Source organism: Phyllobates terribilis, unplaced genomic scaffold (genome assembly GCF_046119375.1).
Source record: "Phyllobates terribilis strain yellow unplaced genomic scaffold, ASM4611937v1 Scaffold_4__5_contigs__length_816908805, whole genome shotgun sequence".
In the NCBI taxonomy this organism is placed as follows: Eukaryota; Metazoa; Chordata; class Amphibia; order Anura; family Dendrobatidae; genus Phyllobates; species Phyllobates terribilis.
In genome coordinates, this window is record NW_027362764.1 from 9,312,878 (window position 1) to 9,333,368 (window position 20,491).

Here is a 20,491-nt window from a genome sequence, read left to right on the forward strand (position 1 = left end):
CTTGTGTCCTCCAGCCCATTCGCTCTCTTCATGTCCTCATGCCCCTAAGCTCTCCTCTTATACTTCTTTCCTCATGTCCTCTTGCCCCTGGCTCGATCTCCTTGTGTCCTCATGCCCACTGGCTCTCCTTTTGTATTCCTGCCCCCTCACTCTCCTCGCATCCTTCTGCTCCCTGACTCTCCTCTTGTTCTTCTGCCCCCTCGCTCTCCTCGCGTTCAACTTCTCCTCAAGTCCTCCTAATCCTGGCTCTCCCTATGTCCCCCAGCACCGTCGCTCTCTTGTTCTCCTCCTCAGTCTCTTCTAGCTCTCCTTCTTTTCAGGTCTTTCAGCCTCTTGTTCTCTCTGTGTCCTCCAGCACCTAGCTCTTCTCGTGTCATCCAGCACTTTGTTCTCACCGTCTCCCCAAGCCTTCCCTCTCATATTGTCCTCCTTCACCCTCGTTCTCCTCTAGTCCTCCAGCCCCTTGCTTTCCATGTGTTTCCCTGGTCCCTCGCTCTCCTCTTGTTCTCCAACTCCTTGTGTCCTCCAGCCCCTTGCTCTCCTTTTGTCTTTCTGCCCCCTCGCTCTCCTTTTATCTCCTTTTCCTTATATCCATCTACCCCTTGCTCTCCCAGTGTACTCCAAATCCTCACTTTCCTCTGGTCCTCCTTCGCCTCCTGCTCTTCGTTCTCCTCGAGTCCTCCTGCCCCTTTGCTCTTCTTTTGTCCTCATGTCCCCTTTCTCTCCTCATGCCCCCTTGCTCTCTCTATGTCCTCCTGGCCCCTCACTCTCCCCATGACCCCCAGCCCCTCCCTTCCCCAGAGTCTTGCTCTCCTCATATCCTTCTACTCCCTTGCTGTCCTCATGTGCCCCTGTCCCCTCACTGTCCCTGTGTTCCCCAGCCTCTTGATCTCCCTGGTTCCTGAGCTCTTTGCTCTCTTTGTGTCCTTCTGTCCCTTCACTCTCCTCTTGTGCTCCTGCTCCCTCGCTCTGCTCATATCCTCCCGCCCTCTATCTCTCTTGTTGTCATCCTGCCCCCTCGCTTTCTTTGCTCAACCCGTGTCCTCCAGCCCCATGCTCTCCCATAGTCCTACAGCCCCTCGCTCTCATTGTGTCCTCCAGCCCTTTACGCTCCTCATGGCCTTCTGCTCCCTCGCTCTATTCTTGTTCTCCTTCTCCTCGTGTATGCCAGCCCCTCACTCACCTCATATTCTCCTTCTCCTCATGACCTCCTTCCGCTCACTATCCTTGTGGCCTCTAGCACCACTTGTTCTCCTTCTACTCATTCTCCTCTTGTTCTTCTCCTCATGTCCTCCGGCCCTACTCTCTCCTCCACTCCTCTTGTCTGTCACTCTCCTCATGTTCTCTTGCCCACTTGCACTCCTTGTGTCCTCCTGCCCCCTTGCTCACATTGTTTCCTTTAGCCCTCTCGCTCTCCTCGTGCCCCCTTGCTACCTCGCTCTTCTCATGTCCTCCTGCCCCTCATGTCCTCTCTTTCACTATCCCCTGTCCTCCTGCACCTTCGCTCTTTTTGTGTCCTTGTGTTCCCCTTGCTCTCCTCGTGTCCTCATGCCACCTATCTCTGTGTCCTCCTTCACCCTTGCTCTTTCTGTGTTACCTAGCTCTCCTCTTGTCCTTCTGCCCCCTCGCTCTCCTCTTGTTCTACTTCTCCTCTTGTCCTCCTGCCCCCCTCTCTCTTGTGTCTTACAGCACCCCCTCTTTTCTCGTGTCCTCCAGTCCCCTCACTCTTAACACCGGTTGCTCTCCTCTATTTTTTCTTCTACTCATTCTCCTCCTTTACCCCTACCCCCTCACTGTCATCGTGCTTCCTGCCCCTTCTCTCCTTGTGTCCTCCAACCCACTTCTTTTCTTCATGTCCTCCTGCTACCTCGCTCTCCTCCTCCTTTGCTCTCTCTGTATATTCCTGCCCCCCCCTGCTCTCCTCTTGCCCCCCCGCTCTCTGCTTATACTCCAGATCAGTCTCTCTCTGTGTCTCCCATCCCCTCACTCTTCCCATGTCCACAATTCCCTTCTTCTTCTTCTTGTGTCCCCAGCCACTCGCACTCTGGCCCTTCGTTTTCATCATGTCCTCCTGCCCCCTTTCTATTCTTGTGTCCTTCTGCCCCTCACGCTCCTCGTGTCCTCCTGTGCCCTACCTCTCTTCTTCTTTTTCCTTTTTCCCATTCTCCTCTTGTCCCCCTGCCCCCTTGCTCTCCTCATGTCCTCCTGCCCCCATGCTCTCCTCATGTCCTCCAACCCTTTACTCTCCCGGTGTAGCCCAACCTCTTGCTCTCTGTTTCCCCAAACCCCTCATTCTCCGCATATCCCCCATTTCCTTTGCTTTTCTCCTAATCTGCTGTCCCTTTACTTTCCGCATCTTCTCCAACCCCTCACTTTCTCCATGTCACCCAGCCCCTCACTCTACTCTTGACCTTCTAACCCCTCACTCTCCTCTTGTCTTCCTGCCCCCTTGCTCTATATATGTCCTTATGCCCCCTCCCTCTCCTCAAGTTCTCCTGCCCCCTTGCTTTCCTTTTATTCTCCTTCACATCATTCTCTGTGTTATCCTACACACTGGCATTATCCTACCCCCTTGCACTCCTAGTGTCCTTTTACCCTCACCTTCTCCTCTTGTTCTCCTCATTCTCCTTGAATCCGCCTAACACTCACTCACGTCTTGTCCTTCTGCCCTTCTGTGCTTCTGATTTCCAGCACCACACTCCTGATGTCCTCCTGCCCTCTTGCTCTGCTCTTTTTCCCTCATTCTACTTGCATTTCACTGACCATCAATCACCTCTTGTCCTTTTTCTTGCATCCCTCTGTTCCTTACTTTTTCTCATCTTCTCCTGCCCCTCACTTTCCTTTTGTCTTCTTGCCCATCATTCCGCTTGACAGCCCATGACTTTCCTTGTCCTCTCCGGGCCATCATTCTCCTTTTGTTCTCCTGACGCAAACTCGGCTTGTCTTCATCTGCCCTACACTGTCATCTTTTTCTCTTGTCGTTCACTCTGTAGTCTCCGGTGCTTCATTCTTTGTTCTCCTGTCCCTTACCATCTTCACGTTTTCCTGCCCCACACTATCCTCATTTTTAACTCTCGCAATTTTCCAATTCTCCTGCCCCTCACTCCTCCTGTTCTCCTTCTCAAGTTCTCTTGACCCCATTTTGTGTTCTCCTGCGATTCACTTTTCTCTTCTTCACTGGATCCTTATTCTCTGTATTCCCGACAGGCATTTTCCCTGTGTCCTCCACATATTCCCCTACCCCTCAATCTCATTGTCTTTTCTTCTCCCTCTCTCCTCATGTTCTTCTGTTCCTCACCTCCTCCTGATTCTTACCCCCTGTCCTTCACTTACATTGGAAGTCCTCTTCACTATAGCTCTTCCCCAGCTCAGTTGGGCTTCGAGGATGAGCATCTTGTAAAATATCTTCAAATCTTTCCACACCAAGAGCCTGGATGACATCTCCTTCGTCGTCATAATGAAGAGAATTCTGGGGGGACAATTCAGGTGGTGGCTGAAAATACATACAAAAGAGCAAAATTAGATGATCCAGAAACCATGAGACATCCCGCCATGCACATCCGATCAGCAGAACCTGCCAGTCTATGACGTAAAAGAGGTCTCAGTCATGGCTCATTATTCGGCAGTCAGAGTTAGAATTGTACTGGGGCAGAGAGACTCAGCGAATCTAAAGAACATGATCTTCAGGAGAAAGAGGAGAAAAGTAATAGCAAATACTTAAGCAAACAATCAAGAAGTGACAATACATGAACCCAATATGTCGGCGTGTTCTCCAAGTGTATCGAGAGGACAGGTTATATACTGGAGATTATGTGTGGAGAGGTATCAGGAGATTAGGGCAGAGATGTATGGAGAGGACAGGTTATATACTGGAGATTATGTGTGAGGAGGTATCAGGAGATTAGGACAGAGATGTATGGAGAGGATAGGTTATATACTGGAGATTATGTGTGAGGAGGTATCAGGAGATTAGGGCAGAGATGTATGGAGAGGATAGGTTATATACTGGAGATTATGTGTGAGATGGTATCCGGAGATTAGGGCAGAGATGTATGGAGAGGACAGATTATATACTGGAGATTATGTGTGAGGAGGTATCAGGAGATTAGGGCAGAGATGTATGGAGAGGACAGGTTATATACTGGGGATTATGTGTGGGGAGGTATCAGGAGATTAGGGCAGAGATGTATGGAGAGGACAGGTTATATATTGGGGATTATGTGTGGGGAGGTATGAGGAGATTAGGGCAGAGATGTATGGAGAGGACAGGTTATATACTGGGGATTATGTGTGGGGAGGTATCAGGAGATTAGGGCAGAGATGTATGGAGAGGACAGGTTATATACTGGAGATTATGTGTGGGGAGGTATCAGGGGATTAGGGCAGAGATGTATGGAGAGGACAGGTTATATACTGGGGATTATGTGTGGGGAGGTGTGACGACAGCTTCTAATCTTAATCAGCCAGACGTCTAGATTTGTTAAAGAAAACCTGTCATGTGTTTGTGACATTGCCTGCAGATGCACAATGTGTAAGGTATTAATGAACGCTTGCGTATTGCTCCTGGGGTCGTCGTGCGGGGTCAACGCGGTCACTGCGCAAGCACAGGGGAGCCGCGTGTCACGGCGCATGTGCGGGGACCCCAGGAATAATGCGCAAGCGTGGATTAATACCTTGCACATTGCGCAGCGGCAGGCAATGTCACAAACTCCCAGGACAAACTGAAAAGTGCGCAAGCGAGTAATGACTAAATACCGAAAAAAACACCCCTAGGACTGAACGAGCAAGTAAGCTATAAGTATATAAAGTGCTTTTGGCAAATGACTATAGCTCTGATTATCATGGAAAAAGCATGCTAGTGATGCACATTGCATCACTAACAACAACCTGGGGACAGTTTAACTTACACAAATGACATGGCAGGTTCCCTTTAAGCCAAGAGAAATACCCTATTGTGTTTGTGTTGACTTGAGAATGTATGTGTATTTCTGTGGCTGGTCAAGAAGGACAGACCAGTATTTGTATAACCCTGATTGTTGTCCTCTCTTGGTTTTGAAACAATGTTTGTTACTATGATAATTGCATACTATATTAAAGCCAGCTAGATGTTGATTTAAAGAGCCCCCCTGCTATGCCAGCTCAAACAACGAGACTTGAGCGCTGTGGAATAATACCCTCTCTAACCCTTGCCCTGTGGATGTGTAAGAACAAATGTAAACTATTTAAGGAACATTTGCCTCTGTAGCAGGCAGATTTGAAACAGAGATTTTAAAGAGACTTTACAAGGAGAATAAAATATCAGACTCTCTTCAGACCATCAGCTTGGTAGCATGGCTTTATCCAAAGAGACACAGATTTGGATTCTACATGATTCCAGTCTAAGGGTAAATGGTAGTTATCGCTATAGGTACAATATCAGATTAGTTAAAATTTTAACCTTTATTCATTATTCATTAAAAACAAAATATAAAGTGCAAAAATAGTGCCACAGATGAAGCAAACACCAACACAAGTGATGAGATGACCAGTGCCTCCAACGACAGAACAAGTCTCCAGTCAGAGACAGTAACAAGCAAGAAACCGTAATAATGTCATTGACCAATATATACCAAGATGGTCATTCCTTTTCAATAATTACCAGTATTGCTTGTATATTTTAGGTAAAGTGTTGTAGCCAGTCTTATTCAGATCTGACCAAATTAGATCATCTACAGGATACACATCCTCATTCCTCAAAACAGGTGTCTTTAAAGTTACTAAACCCTAACGACATACAATCCAACAAAAACTCTACATTCACACATTGAATATTAATTTATAGAGGTAGTTTCAGACGGGATTATTCCATATTTAAATGCAGATGCAGTCACAACAATTCTCTGCAACTGCTGCAGAACATGCTAAATTCTGCACATATCCTAATCCAGCATCATTGGTAGATGAACACGGCAGAACAAATTAGCAGAGAGAAAAAATGCATCTCAGATACAGGCTTCACATATATAAACAGCAGACTTATTGTCAGAAAATTGGAACAATCTCACCCCTTTATCTTCAATATCACCGCCAGAGACCATCATGGGGAACTCTATACTTGCGGCATACATAGACAGAGAAGGGGTGGTTGTCCTCAGCAATTATTCCCGACGCGTTTCATCAGCATATAGACTCATCAGGGGAACTTTTTTAGAAAGAAATGGTCTGTCATATTGCTGCCAGGGATCGCTGCTTTGCAGGCTCACCACATGTGTGATTTAAGAACGCCGCGCCATCTTGGCTCCGCCCTCTGCGTGTGACGAAGAAACCGGCCTATAACACATATTATCATAATCCCTCCCTCCCCTGCACGTCACAGGGCCGTGTGACAGGTCTTGTGACGTGCACTGTGCTCCCTGATCTACCAGGCATGCGCAGAGCGCCGCTCCCAGAGGGCGCTTCGTTTCATCCCGGCCCCGTCTGCCTGTGCACTGCGCTGCAGGGTTCTATTGCGCAGGCGACGGGAAGTGACAGTGACTCCCTGGCGCCTGCGCAATACAACCCTGCGAGGCAGTGCACAGAGAGACGGAGTCAGGATGAAGCAAAGCACACTCTATATGAGGTATCAGGAGATTAGGACAGAGATGTACGGAGAGGACAGGTTATATACTGGAGATTATGTGTGTGCAGGTATCAGGAGATTAGGGCAGAGATGTACGGAGAGGACAGGTTATATACTGGAGATTATGTGTGTGCAGGTATCAGGAGATTAGGGCAGAGATGTATGGAGAGGACAGGTTATATACTGGAGATTATGTGTGGGAGGTATCAGGGGATTAGGGCAGAGATGTATGGAGAGGACAGATTATATACTGGAGATTATGTGTGAGGAGGTATCAGGAGATTAAGGCAGAGATGTATGGAGAGGACAGGTTATATACTGGAGATTATGTGTGAGGAGGTATCAGGAGATTAAGGCAGAGATGTATGGAGAGGACAGGTTATATACTGGAGATTATGTGTGAGGAGGTATCAGGAGATTAAGGCAGAGATGTATGGAGAGGACAGGTTATATACTGGAGATTATGTGTGGGGAGGTATCAGAAGATTAGGGCAGAGATGTATGGAGAGGACAGGTTATATACTGGAGATTATGTGTGGGGAGGTATCAGGAGATTAAGGCAGAGATGTATGGAGAGGACAGGTTATATACTGGAGATTATGTGTGGGGAGGTATCAGAAGATTAGGGCAGAGATGTATGGAGAGGACAGGTTATATACTGGAGATTATGTGTGGGGAGGTATCAGGAGATTAGGGCAGAGATGTATGGAGAGGACAGGTTATATACTGGAGATTATGTGTGAGGAGGTATCAGGAGATTAAGGCAGAGATGTATGGACAGGACAGGTTATATACTGGAGATTATGTGTGGGGAGGTATCAGGAGATTAGGGCAGAGATGTATGGAGAGGACAGTTTATATACTGGAGATTATGTGTAAAGAGGTATCAGGAGATTAAGGCAGGGATGTATGGAGAGGACAGGTTATATACTGGAGATTATGTGTGGGAAGGTATCAGGAGATTAGGGCAGAGATGTATGGAGAGGACAAGTTATATACTGGAGATTATGTGTGAAGAGGTATCAGGAGATTAAGGCAGAGATGTATGGAGAGGACAGGTTATATACTTGGGATTATGTGTGGGGAGGTATCAGGAGATTAGGACAGAGATGTATGGATAGGACAGGTTACAAACTGGAGATTATGTGTGGGGAGGTATCAGGAGAGCAGGAAAGAGATGTATGTAGAGGATAGATTATATACTGGAGATTATGTGTGGAGGTATCAGGAGACTAGGGCAGAGATGTATGGAGAGGACAGGTTATATACTGGAGATTATGTGTGGGGAGGTATCAGGAGATTAGGGCAGAGATGTATGGAGAGGACAGGTTATTCACTGGAGATTATGTGTGGGGAGGTATCAGGAGATTAGGGCAGAGATGTATGGAGAGGACAGGTTATATACTGGAGATTATGTATATGCAGGTATCAGGAGATTAGGGCAGAGATGTATGGAGAGGACAGGTCATATATGGTAGATTATGTGTGGGCAGGTATCAGGAGATTAGTGAAGAGATGTATAGAGAGGACAGGTTATATACTGGAGATTATGTGTGGGAGGTATCAGGAGATTAGGGCAGAGATGTATGGAGAGGACAGGTTATATACTGGGGATTATGTGTGAGGAGGTATCAGGAGATTAGGGCAGAGATGTATGGAGAGGACAGGTTATATACTGGAGATTATGTGTGAGGAGGTATCAGGAGATTAGGGCAGAGATGTATGGAGAGGACAGGTTATATACTGGAGATTATGTGTGAGGAGGTATCAGGAGATTAGGGCAGAGATGTATGGAGGGGGCAGGTTATATACTGGAGATTATGTGTGAGGAGGTATCAGGAGATTAGGGCAGAGATGTATGGAGAGGACAGGTTATATACTGGAGATTATGTGTGAGGAGGTATCAGGAGATTCACATGCCAGAAATGCAGCTTGTGTCCCTGTTGGAGGAAAAGTTGCGAAATCTAGAAGAGAGGTTAACTACCTTGAAAATCATTAAGGAAGGTGAAGAGTTCTTAGACAGAGCAGAATTATCTCTTCATGATTCAGAAAGAGAAGAAATTCTCACTGCACCTGAGGAAACAGAGGAATGGAAGCCTGTGACCCACAGAAGCAGGAGGATCGAGAGGCAGTCAGCACCCATACTGCTCAGGAACCAGTACCAGGCTCTCACGCAGGAGAACCATGAAGAAATACAGCAAGATAAGACTCTGCCAGCAATGAATAACCTTGTAAGTCCTCAGAATCCTCCTGGATGGAGAAAGAAGAATGTTGTGAAGAAAAAACGGAGAGTGGTGGTCATGGGGGATTCCCTGTTAAGAGGAACAGAGGCCGCTATCTGCAGACCAGACATAACCTCAAGAGAAATGTGCTGTCTTCCAGGAGCAAAAATTAAAGATGTGTCTGACAGGATATCAAGACTCTTCAGACCTACAGATCACTACCCATTCCTGCTAATACATGTGGGGACAAATGACACCGCAAGAAAGGACCTGGAAACCATCTGCAGGGACTTTGAAGACTTAGGCAAGAAAGTGAAAGAATTGGGAGCGCAGGTGGTCTTCTCATCCATTCTCCCAGTGGATGGCCATGGAACAATGAGGTGGAATAAGATTCTACAGGTGAACAACTGGCTACGTCGATGGTGCCGTCAACAAGGATTTGGATTTCTGGATCACGGAATGAATTACCTATACGATGGACTACTTGCTAGAGATGGGGTGCACCTTACGAAGACTGGAAAACATGTATTTGGAAGTCGCCTTGCTACACTCATCAGAAGAGCTTTAAACTAGAACAATGTGGGAAGGGAAGCAAAAGGCCAGAAAAAGCCATACAGCTGACAAATACTATTGAGATCTCTGCTACTGGAAGTGGAAAGGAAGAACAAAGACAAAAATATCTAAATAATAAAAATATGGGAGGAAGAGAAACCAATCACAAACTAAAATGTTTTTATACAAATGCACAAAGCATGGGCAACAAACAAGGAGAATTGGAACTACTAATGCAGGAAAAGGAATATGATGTCATTGGAATCACTGAAACTTGGTGGGACGATACACATGATTGGAATAAAAGGCTAAGGCTGTGTGCCCACGTAGCATTTTTCAAGCGTATATGCTGCGGAATTTCCGCAGCGTAAACGCTTGAAAAACGCATGTATATCCGCACCCCATGTTCCCCAATGGGATTCCGCAAGTTCTATGCACATGCTGCGGATTTTTCCGCAGCGTTTATGCCGCGTTCAAAAATCCGCAGCATGTCATTTAATTTTGCGTTTCCGCAAGCGGAATTGCCTTTGTCCAATGCATAAAAAACGCAAGGCAATTCCGCATGTGGAAAACGCGTGATAAACGCGTGAAAAATGCGCGATAAACGCGTGCGGAATTCCGCATGCGTTTTTCCGGGAGAGGACTTGCATTTATGCAGCAGAAATTTTCTGCTTCATAAATGCAACGTGGGCACATAGCCTAAAAGGATACAACTTATCTGCAAGAAACAGACTTGATAAACGAGGAGGAGGTGTTGCATTGTATGTTAGAAAAGCGAATATCTGCACAGAGATTGAAGCTTCAGAGACTGGGAGTTCTGTGGAAACTGTTTGGGTAAGAATACAAGGAGAGAACAATGGAAAGGACACCATTGTAGGCATTTACTACAGGCCACCTGGGCAAGCTGAAGATATGGATGAACTCTTTATGCATCAAATGACCAAGTTCTCCAAAAAATATGACGTAGTGGTCATGGGAGATTTCAACTATCCAGACATTTGTTGGGAATCTCTCTCAAGTAAAACTAACAGGTCAAGCAAATTCTTATCCTCTCTTGCTGACAACTTTATCTTCCAAAAGGTAGGGGAGAAAACAAGGGGATCTGCTACTTTGGATCTAATCCTTATAAACAGGGAGGAAATGGTTGAGGAGGTAAAAGTGGCTGGGACCCTCGGAGGCAGCGATCATGCTATTATAGAATTTTGGATAACTAGAGGAGGAAGACATGTGAAGACTCAAACTTCAAGGTTAGATTTTAGAAAGGCAGATTTTAAGAGACTCAGAAAGAGAATAGGAGGGATCCAATGGCTGGATGTCCTTAAAGACAAAAATGTCCAGGAAGGATGGGAAATTTTTAAAAAATGAGATTCTCAAAGCACAATCGTTAACAATCCCGAAAAGTAGGAAGAATGGGAAGCATTTAAGGAAACCAGGATGGATGAACACAGAACTTAAACACATGCTAAAAAGAACTAAACAAATGTTTATCAAATGGAAAGAGGGAGGCATATCTAAAGAAGATTATAATGCAGTCTGCAGAACCTGCACGGCACGTATCAGGATAGCTAAAGCTGACAATGAATTAATGCTTACAAGAGATGTCAAAAGCAATAAAAAAGGATTTTGGGGGTATGTCAAAAGTGAAAGAAAAGTCAAAGATGCTATGGGATTTTTACAGGATGAAAATGGTGAAATGGTAAGAAAGGATGTTGAGAAGGTCTAACTTTTTAATTCCTATTTTGCATCAGTTTTCTCTCAGAAAGAAAATGTAACATCAACTGATCTTCACTGTCCTATTAAAGGAATAGAAGAATCCAGGTTATCTGTAAGCAGAGAGATTGTGAGGGAATATTTAGCTAACATAAATGAGTTCAAGTCTCCAGGTCCAGATGAATTACACCCCAGAGTACTGAAGGAGATCGTAGAAGAAATTTTAGAACCACTCTCCATAATCTTTGAAAATTCTTGGAGAACAGGAGAAGTCACAGAAGACTGGAGAAGAGCAAATGTTGTTCCTATCTTCAAAAAGGGGAAGAAGGTGGACCCAGGGAACTATAGGCCGGGGAGTCTGACTTCTATACCAGGAAACATCTTTGAACAAATTATTAAACAACATGTATGTAAATACCTGGATAAGAATGAAGTGATTAACCAGAGTCAGCATGGGTTTGTAACTAACAAGTCATGTCAGACTAACTTAATTTCCTTCTATGACAGAATCACTGACTGGGTGGATCAGGGAAATGCTGTAGATATAGTATATCTTGACTTCAGCAAAGCATTTGACAAAGTATCTCACACCATCCTTATTGAAAAAATGACCAAGTATGGAATTGAGAAGGCAACTGTTAGGTGGATTCATAGCTGGCTTAGTGATCGGACTCAAAGAGTGGTCGTAAATGGCTTCACATCCAGCTGGATGAATGTCTCAAGTGGGGTACCACAGGGCTCCGTCCTGGGACCTGTATTGTTCAACATCTTTATCAATGATTTAGATGAAGGAATTGAGGGTAAACTGATTAAATTTGCTGATGACACAAAGCTAGGAGGGATAGCTAATACTAGAGAAGACAGAGAGAGGATTCAAAAAGACCTAAATAAACTGGAGCAGTGGGCAGCAACTAACAGAATGGTTTATAACAGGGAGAAATGCAAAGTACTACATCTGGGCAATAAAAATGAAAAAAGCATATACAAAATGGGAGGAATAGAGCTAAGCAGCAGCACATGTGAAAAAGACTTAGGTATACTAATAGATCATAGACTGAACATGAGTCAACAGTGTGATGCAGCAGCAAAAAAGGCAAATACAATTCTGGGATGTATTAACAGAAGCATACAGTCTAGATCACATGTAGTCATTATCGCACTTTACTCCTCTTTGGTCAGACCTCATCTGGATAATGCGTCCAGTTTTGGGCACCACATTTTAAAAAAGACATCGACAAATTGGAGCAAGTTCAGAGAAGAGCGACCAGAATGGTGACCGGTCTGCAAACCATGTCCTATGAGGAACGGTTGCAAGATTTGGGAATGTTTAGCTTGCAAAAAAGAAGACTGAGAGGAGACTTAATAGCTGCCTACAAATATCTCAAGGGCTGTCACATTGTAGAAGGATCATCTTTATTCTCATTTGCACAAGGAAAGACTAGAAGCAATGGGATGAAACTAAATGGGAGGAGACACAGATTAGATATTAGAAGACACTGTATGACAGTGAGGAGATCAATGAGTGGAACAGGCGGCCACGAGAGGTTGTGAGTTCCCCTTCAATGGACGTCTTCAAACAGAGGCTGGACAGATATCTGTCTGAGATGGTTTAGTGAATCCTGCTTTGAGCAGGGGGTTGGACCAGAAGACCCAGGAAGCCCCTTCCAACTCTACCATTCTATGATTCTATGACAAGTTATATACTGGAGATTATGTGTGGGGAGGTATCAGGAGATTAGGACAGAGATGTATGGAGAGGACATATTATATACTGGAGATTATGTGTGGGGAGGTATCAGGAGATTAGGGCAGAGATGTATGGAGAGCACAGGTTATATACTGGGGATTATGTGTGGGAAGGTATCAGGAGATTAGGGCAGAGATGTATGGAGGGGACAGGTTACATACTGGAGATTATGTGTGAGGAGGTATCAAGAGATTAGGGCAGAGATGTATGGAGAGGACAGGTTATATACTGGAGATTATGTGTGGGGAGGTATCAGGAGATTAGGGCAGAGACGTATGGAGAAGACAGGTTATATACTGGAGATTATGTGTGAGGAGGCATCTGGAGATTAGTAAAGAGATGTACGGAGGGGACAGGTTATATACTGGAGATTATGTGTGAGGAGGTATCAGGAGATTAGGGTAGAGATGTATGGAGAGGACAGGTTATATATTGGAGATTATGTGTGAGGAGGTATTAGGAGATTAGGGCAGAGATGTATGGAGAGGACAGGTTATATACTGAAGATTATGTGAGGAGGTATCAGAAGATTAGGGCACAGATGTATGGAGAGCACAGGTTATATACTGGAGATTATGCATGCGGAGGAATTAGATTAGGCCAGAGATGTATGGAGAAGACAGGTTATATACTGGAGATTATGTGTGGGGAGGTATCAGGAGATTAGGACAGAGATGTATGGAGAGGACATATTATATACTGGAGATTATGTGTGGGGAGGTATCAGGAGATTAGGGCAGAGATGTATGGAGAGCACAGGTTATATACTGGGGATTATGTGTGGGAAGGTATCAGGAGATTAGGGCAGAGATGTATGGAGGGGACAGGTTACATACTGGAGATTATGTGTGAGGAGGTATCAAGAGATTAGGGCAGAGATGTATGGAGAGGACAGGTTATATACTGGAGATTATGTGTGGGGAGGTATCAGGAGATTAGGGCAGAGATGTATGGAGAAGACAGGTTATATACTGGAGATTATGTGTGAGGAGGCATCTGGAGATTAGTAAAGAGATGTACGGAGGGGACAGGTTATATACTGGAGATTATGTGTGAGGAGGTATCAGGAGATTAGGGTAGAGATGTATGGAGAGGACAGGTTATATATTGGAGATTATGTGTGAGGAGGTATTAGGAGATTAGGGCAGAGATGTATGGAGAGGACAGGTTATATACTGAAGATTATGTGAGGAGGTATCAGGAGATTAGGGCACAGATGTATGGAGAGCACAGGTTATATACTGGAGATTATGCATGCGGAGGAATTAGATTAGGCCAGAGATGTATGGAGAAGACAGGTTATATACTGGAGATTATGTGTGGGGAGGTATCAGGAGATTAGGGCAGAGATGTATGGAGAAGACAGGTTATATACTGGAGATTATGTGTGGGGAGGTATCAGGAGATTAGGGTAGAGATGTATGGAGAGGACAGGTTATATACTGGAGATTATGTGTGCGGATGAATTAGGAGATTAGGGCAGAGATGTATGCAGAGGAAAGGTTATATACTGGAGATTATGTGTGCAGAGGTATTAGGAGATTAGGACAGAGATGTATGGAGAGGACAGGTTATATACTGGAAATTATGTGTGGGGAGGTATCAGGAGATTAGTGGAGAGATGTATGGAGAGGACAGGTTATATACTGGAGATTATGTGTGAGGAGGTATCAGGAGATTAGGGCAGAGATGTATGAAGAGGACAGGTTATATACGGGAGATTATGTGTGCGGAGGTATAAAGAGATTAGGGCAGAGATGTATGGAGAGGACAGGTTATATACTGGAGATTATGTGTGGGGAGATATCAGGAAATTAGGGCAGAGATGTATGGAGAGGACAGGTTATATAATGCAGACTATGTGTGGGGAGGTATCAGGAAATTAGAGCAGAGATGTATGGAGAGGACAGGTTATATACTGGAGATTATGTGTGGGGAGGTATAAGGAGATTAGGGCAGAGAGGTATGGAGTGGACAGGTTATATACTGGAGATTATGTGTGGGGAGGTATCAGAAAATTAGGGCAGAGATGTATGGAGAGGACAGGTTATATAATGGAGACTATGTGTGGGGAGGTATCAGGAAATTAGAGCAGAGATGTATGGAGAGGACAGGTTATATACTGGAGATTATGTGTGGGGAGCTATAAGGAGATTAGGGCAGAGAGGTATGGAGAGGATAGGTTATATACAGGAGATTATGTGTGTGGAGGTATCAGGAGATTAGGGCAGAGATGTATGGAGAGGACAGGTTATATACTGGAGATTATGTGTGGGGAGGTATAAGGAGATTAGGGCAGAGAGGTATGGAGAGGATAGGTTATATACAGGAGATTATGTGTGTGGAGGTATCAGGAGATTAGGGCAGAGATGTATGGAGAGGACAGGTTATATACTGGAGATTATGTGTGAGGAGGTATCAGGAGATTAGGGCAGAGATGTATAGAGAGGACAGGTTATATACTGGAGATTATGTGTGGGGAGGTATCAGGAGATTAGGGCCGAGATGTATGGAGAGGACAGGTTATATACTGGAGATTATGTGTGGAGAGGTATCAGGAGATTAGGGCAGAAATGTATGGAAGGGACAGGTTATATACTGGAGATTATGTTTGTGGAGTTATCAGGAAATTAGGGCAGAGATGTATGGAGAGGACAGGATATATACTGGAGACTATGTGTGGGAGGTATTAGGAGATTAGGGCAGAGATGTATATAGAGGACAAATTATATACAGGAGATTATGTGTGGGGAGGTATCAGGAGATTAGGGCAGAGATGTATGGAGAGGACAGGTTATATACTGGAGATTATGTGTGGGGAGGTATCAGGAGATTAGGGCAGAGATGTATGGAGAGGACAGGTTATATAATGAAGATTATGTGAGGAGGTATCAGGAGATTAGGGCAGAGATGTATGGAGAGGACAGGTTATATATGGTAGATTATGTGTGGGCAGGTATCAGGAGATTAGGGCAGAGATGTATGGAGAGGACAGGTTATATACTGGAGATTATGTAAGGAGGTATCAGGAGATTAGGGCAGAGATGTATGGAGAGGACAGGTTATATACTGGAGATTATGTGTGAGGAGGTATCAGGAGATTAGGGCAGAGATGTATGGAGAGGACAGGTTATATACTGGAGATTTTGTGTGGGGAGGTATCAGGAGATTAGGGCAGAGATGTAGGGAGAGGACAGGTTATATACTGGAGATTATGTGTGGGGAGGTATCAGGAGATTAGGGCAGAGATGTATGGAGAGGACAGGTTATATACTGGAGATTATGTGTGGGGAGGTATCAGGAGATTACGGCAGAGATGTATGGAGAGGACAAGTTATATATGGTAGATTATGTGTGGGGAGGTATCAGGAGATTAGGGCAGCGATGTATGGAGAGGACAGGTTAAATACTGGAGATTATGTGTGGGGAGGTATAAGGAGATTAGGGCAGAGATGTATGGAGAGTACAGGTTACATACTGTAGATTATGTGGGGAGATATGAGGAGATTAGGGCAGAGATGTATAGAGAGAACAGGTTATATACTGGAGATTACGTGTGGGAAGGTATCAGGAGATTAAGAAAGATGTATGGAGAGGACAGGTTATATACTGGAGATTATGTAAGGAGGTATCAGGAGATTAGGGCAGAGATGTAGAGAGAGAACAGGTTATATACTGGAGAATATTTATGGAGGTATCAGGAGATTAGGGCAGAGATGTATGGAGAGGACAGGATATATACTGGAGATTGTGTGTGGGAGGTATTAGGAGATTAGGACAGAGATGTATAGAGAGAACAGGTTATATACTGGAGATTATGTGGGGAGGTATCAGGAGATTAGGGCAGAGATGTATAGAGAGAACAGGTTATATACTGGAGATTATGTGTGGGAAGGTATCAGGAGATTAAGAAATATGTATGGAGAGGACAGGTTATATACTGGAGATTATGTAAGAAGGTATCAGGAGATTAGGGCAGAGATGTATAGAGAGAACAGGATATATACTGGAGATTATGTGTGGGAGGTATTAGGAGATTAGGGCAGAGATGTTTGGAGAGGACGGGTTATATACTAGAGATTATGTGTGGAGAGGTATCAGGAGATTAGAGCAGAGATGTATGGAGAGGACAGATTATATACTGGAGATTATGTGTGGGGAGGTATCAGGAGACTAGGACAGAGATGTATGGAGAGTACAGATTATATAGTGGAGATTATGTGTGGGGAGGCATCAGGAGATTAGGGCAGAGATGTATGGAGAGGACAGGTTATATATGGTAGATTACGTGTGTGCAGGTATCAGGAGATTAGGGCAGAGATGTATGGAGAGGACAGGTTATATACTGGAGATTATGTAAGGAGGTATCAGGAGATTAGGGCAGAGATGTATGCAGAGGACAGGTTATATACTGGAGTTTATGTAAGGAGGTATCAGGAGATTAGGACAGAGATGTATGGAGAGGACAGGGTATATACTGGAGATGATGTGGAGAGGTATCAGGAGATCAGAGCGGAGATGTATGGAGAGGACAGGTTATATACTGGAGATTAAGCGTGAGGAGGTATCAGGAGATTAGGGCAGAGATGTATGGAGAGGACAGGTTATATACTGAAGATTATGTGTGAGGAGGTATCAGGAGATTAGGGCAGAGATGTATGGAGAGGACAGGTTATATACTGGAGATTATGTGTGGGGAGGTGTCAGGAGATTAGGGCAGAGATGAATGGAGTGGACAGGTTATATACTGGAGATTATGTAAGGAGGTATCAGGAGATTAGGGCAGAGATGTATGGAGTGGACAGGTTATATACTGGAGATTATGTGTGGGGAGGTATCAGGAGATTAGGACAGATATGTATGGAGAGGACAGGTTATATATTGGAGATTATGTGTGGGGAGGTATCAGGAGATTAAGGCAGAGATGTATGGAGAGGACAGGTTATATATAGTAGATTATGTGTGGGAAGGTATCAGGAGATTAAGAAAGATGTATGGAGAGGACAGGTTATATACTGGAGATTATGTAAGGAAGTATCAGGAGATTAGGACAGAGATGTATAGAGAGAACAGGTTATATACTGGAGAATATCTAAGGAGGTATCAGGAGATTATGGCAGAGATGTATGGAGAGGACAGGTTATATACTGGAGATTATGTGTGGGGAGGTATCAGGAGATTACGGCAGAGATGTATGGAGAGGACAGGTTATATATGGTAGATTATGTGTGAGGAGGTATCAGGAGATTAGGGCAGAGATGTATGGAGAGGACAGGTTAAATACTGGAGATTATGTGTGGGGAGGTATAAGGAGATTAGGGCAGAGATGTATGGAGAGCACAGGTTACATACTGTAGATTATGTGGGGAGGTATGAGGAGATTAGGGCAGAGATGTATAGAGAGAACAGGTTATATACTGGAGATTATGTGTGGGAAGGTATCAGGAGATTAAGAAAGATGTATGGAGAAGACAGGTAATATACTGGAGATTTTGTAAGAAGGTTTCAGGAGATTAGGGCAGAGATGTATAGAGAGAACAGGATATATACTGGAGATTATGTGTGGGAGGTATTAGGAGATTAGGGCAGAGATGTATGGAGAGGACGGGTTATATACTAGAGATTATGTGTGGAGAGGTATCAGGAGATTAGAGCAGAGATGTATGGAGAGGACAGATTATATACTGGAGACTATGTGTGGGGAGGTATCAGGAGAATAGGACAGAGATGTATGGAGAGTACAGATTATATAGTGGAGATTATGTGTGGGGAGGCATCAGGAGATTAGGGCAGAGAAGTATGGAGAGGACAGGTTATATATGGTAGATTATGTGTGTGCAGGTATCAGGAGATTAGGGCAGAGATGTATGGAGAGGACAGGTTATATACTGGAGATTATGTAAGGAGGTATCAGGAGATTAGGGCAGAGATGTATAGAGAGAACAGGCTATATACTGGAGAATATGTAAGGAGGTATCAGGGGATTAGGGCTGAGATGTATGGAGAGGACAGGTTATATACTGGAGATTATGTGTGGGGAGGTATCAGGAGATTAGGGCAGAGATGTATGGAGAGGACAGGTTATATACTGGAGATTATGTGTGGGGAGGTATAAGGAGATTAGGGCAGAGATGTATGGAGAGCACAGGTTATATACTGGAGATTATGTGGGGAGGTATCAGGAGATTAGGGCAGAGATGTATAGAGAGAACAGGTTATATACTGGATATTATGTGTGGGAAGGTATCAGGAGATTAAGAAAGATGTATGGAGAGGACAGGTTATATACTGGAGATTATGTAAGGAGGTATCAGGAGATTAGGAGAGAGATGTATGGAGAGGACAGGATATATACTGGAGATTATGGGTGGGAGGTATTAGGAGATTAGGGCAGAGATGTATGGAAAGGACGGGTTATATACTAGAGATTATGTGTGGAGAGGTATCAGGAGATTAGAGCAGAGATGTATGGAGAGGACAGATTATATACTGGAGATTATGTGGGGAGGTATCAGGAGATTAGGACAGAGATATATGGAGAGTACAGATTATATAGTGGAGATTATGTGTGGGGAGGCATCAGGAGATTAGGGCAGAGATGTATGGAGAGGACAGGTTATAAATGGTAGATTATGTGTGTGCAGGTATCAGGAGATTAGGGCAGAGATGTATGGAGAGGACAGGTTATATACTGGAGATTATGTAAGGATGTATCAGGAGATTAGGGCAGAGATGTATGGAGAGGACAGGTTATATACTGGAGATTATGTAAGGAGGTATCAGGAGATTAGGGCAGAGATGTATAGAGAGGACAGGTTATATACTGGAGATTATGTGTGGGAAGGTATCAGGAGATTAGGACAGAGATGTATGGAGAGGACAGGGTATATACTGGAGATGTTGTGGAGAGGTATCAGGAGAACAGAGCGGAGATGTATGGAGAGGACAGGTTATATACTGGAGAATAAGCGTGAGGAGGTATCAGGAGATTAGGGCAGAGATGTATGGAGAGGACAGGTTATATACTGAAGATTATGTGTGAGGAGGTATCAGGAGATTAGGGCAGAGATGTATGGAGAGGACAGGTTATATACTGGAGATTATGTGTGGGGATGTGTCAGGAGATTAGGGCAGAGATGAATGGAGTGGACAGGTTATATACTGGAGATTATGTAAGGAGGTACCAGGAGATTAGGGCAGAGATGTATGGAGAGGACAGGTTATATACTGGAGATTATGTGTGGGAAGGTATCAGGAGATTAAGAAAGATGTATGGAGAGGACAGGTTATATATGGTAGATTATGTGTGGGAAGGTATCAGGAGATTAAGGCAGAGATGTATGGAGAGGACAGGTTATATATGGTAGATTATGTGTGGGAAGGTATCAGGAGATTAAGAAAGATGTATGGAGAGGACAGGTTATATACTGGAGATTATGTGTGGGGAGGTATCAGGAGATTAGGGCAGAGATGTATGGAGAGGACAGGTTATATACTGGAGATTATGTGTGGGGAGGTATAAGGAGATTAGGGCAGAGATGTATGGAGAGCACAGGTTATATACTGGAGATTATGTGGGGAGGTATCAGGAGATTAGGGCAGAGATGTATAGAGAGAACAGGTTATATACTGGATATTATGTGTGGGAAGGTATCAGGAGAT

At 44.4% G+C, this 20,491-nt stretch overlaps 1 protein-coding gene across 4 annotated transcripts in view; it reads right to left on the minus strand.

Moving 5' to 3' along the window:
• The window catches only part of SLC4A2 (solute carrier family 4 member 2), a 364,938-nt gene that overhangs the window by 194,033 nt on the left and 150,414 nt on the right, over positions 1 to 20,491 (minus strand). For all 4 annotated transcript variants that reach the window (XM_073677122.1, XM_073677121.1, XM_073677123.1 and 1 more), the window contains one exon: positions 3,334 to 3,493. In XM_073677122.1, the coding sequence (XP_073533223.1) occupies positions 3,334 to 3,493 (160 nt within the window). The remainder of the gene's footprint in view (positions 1 to 3,333; positions 3,494 to 20,491) is intronic.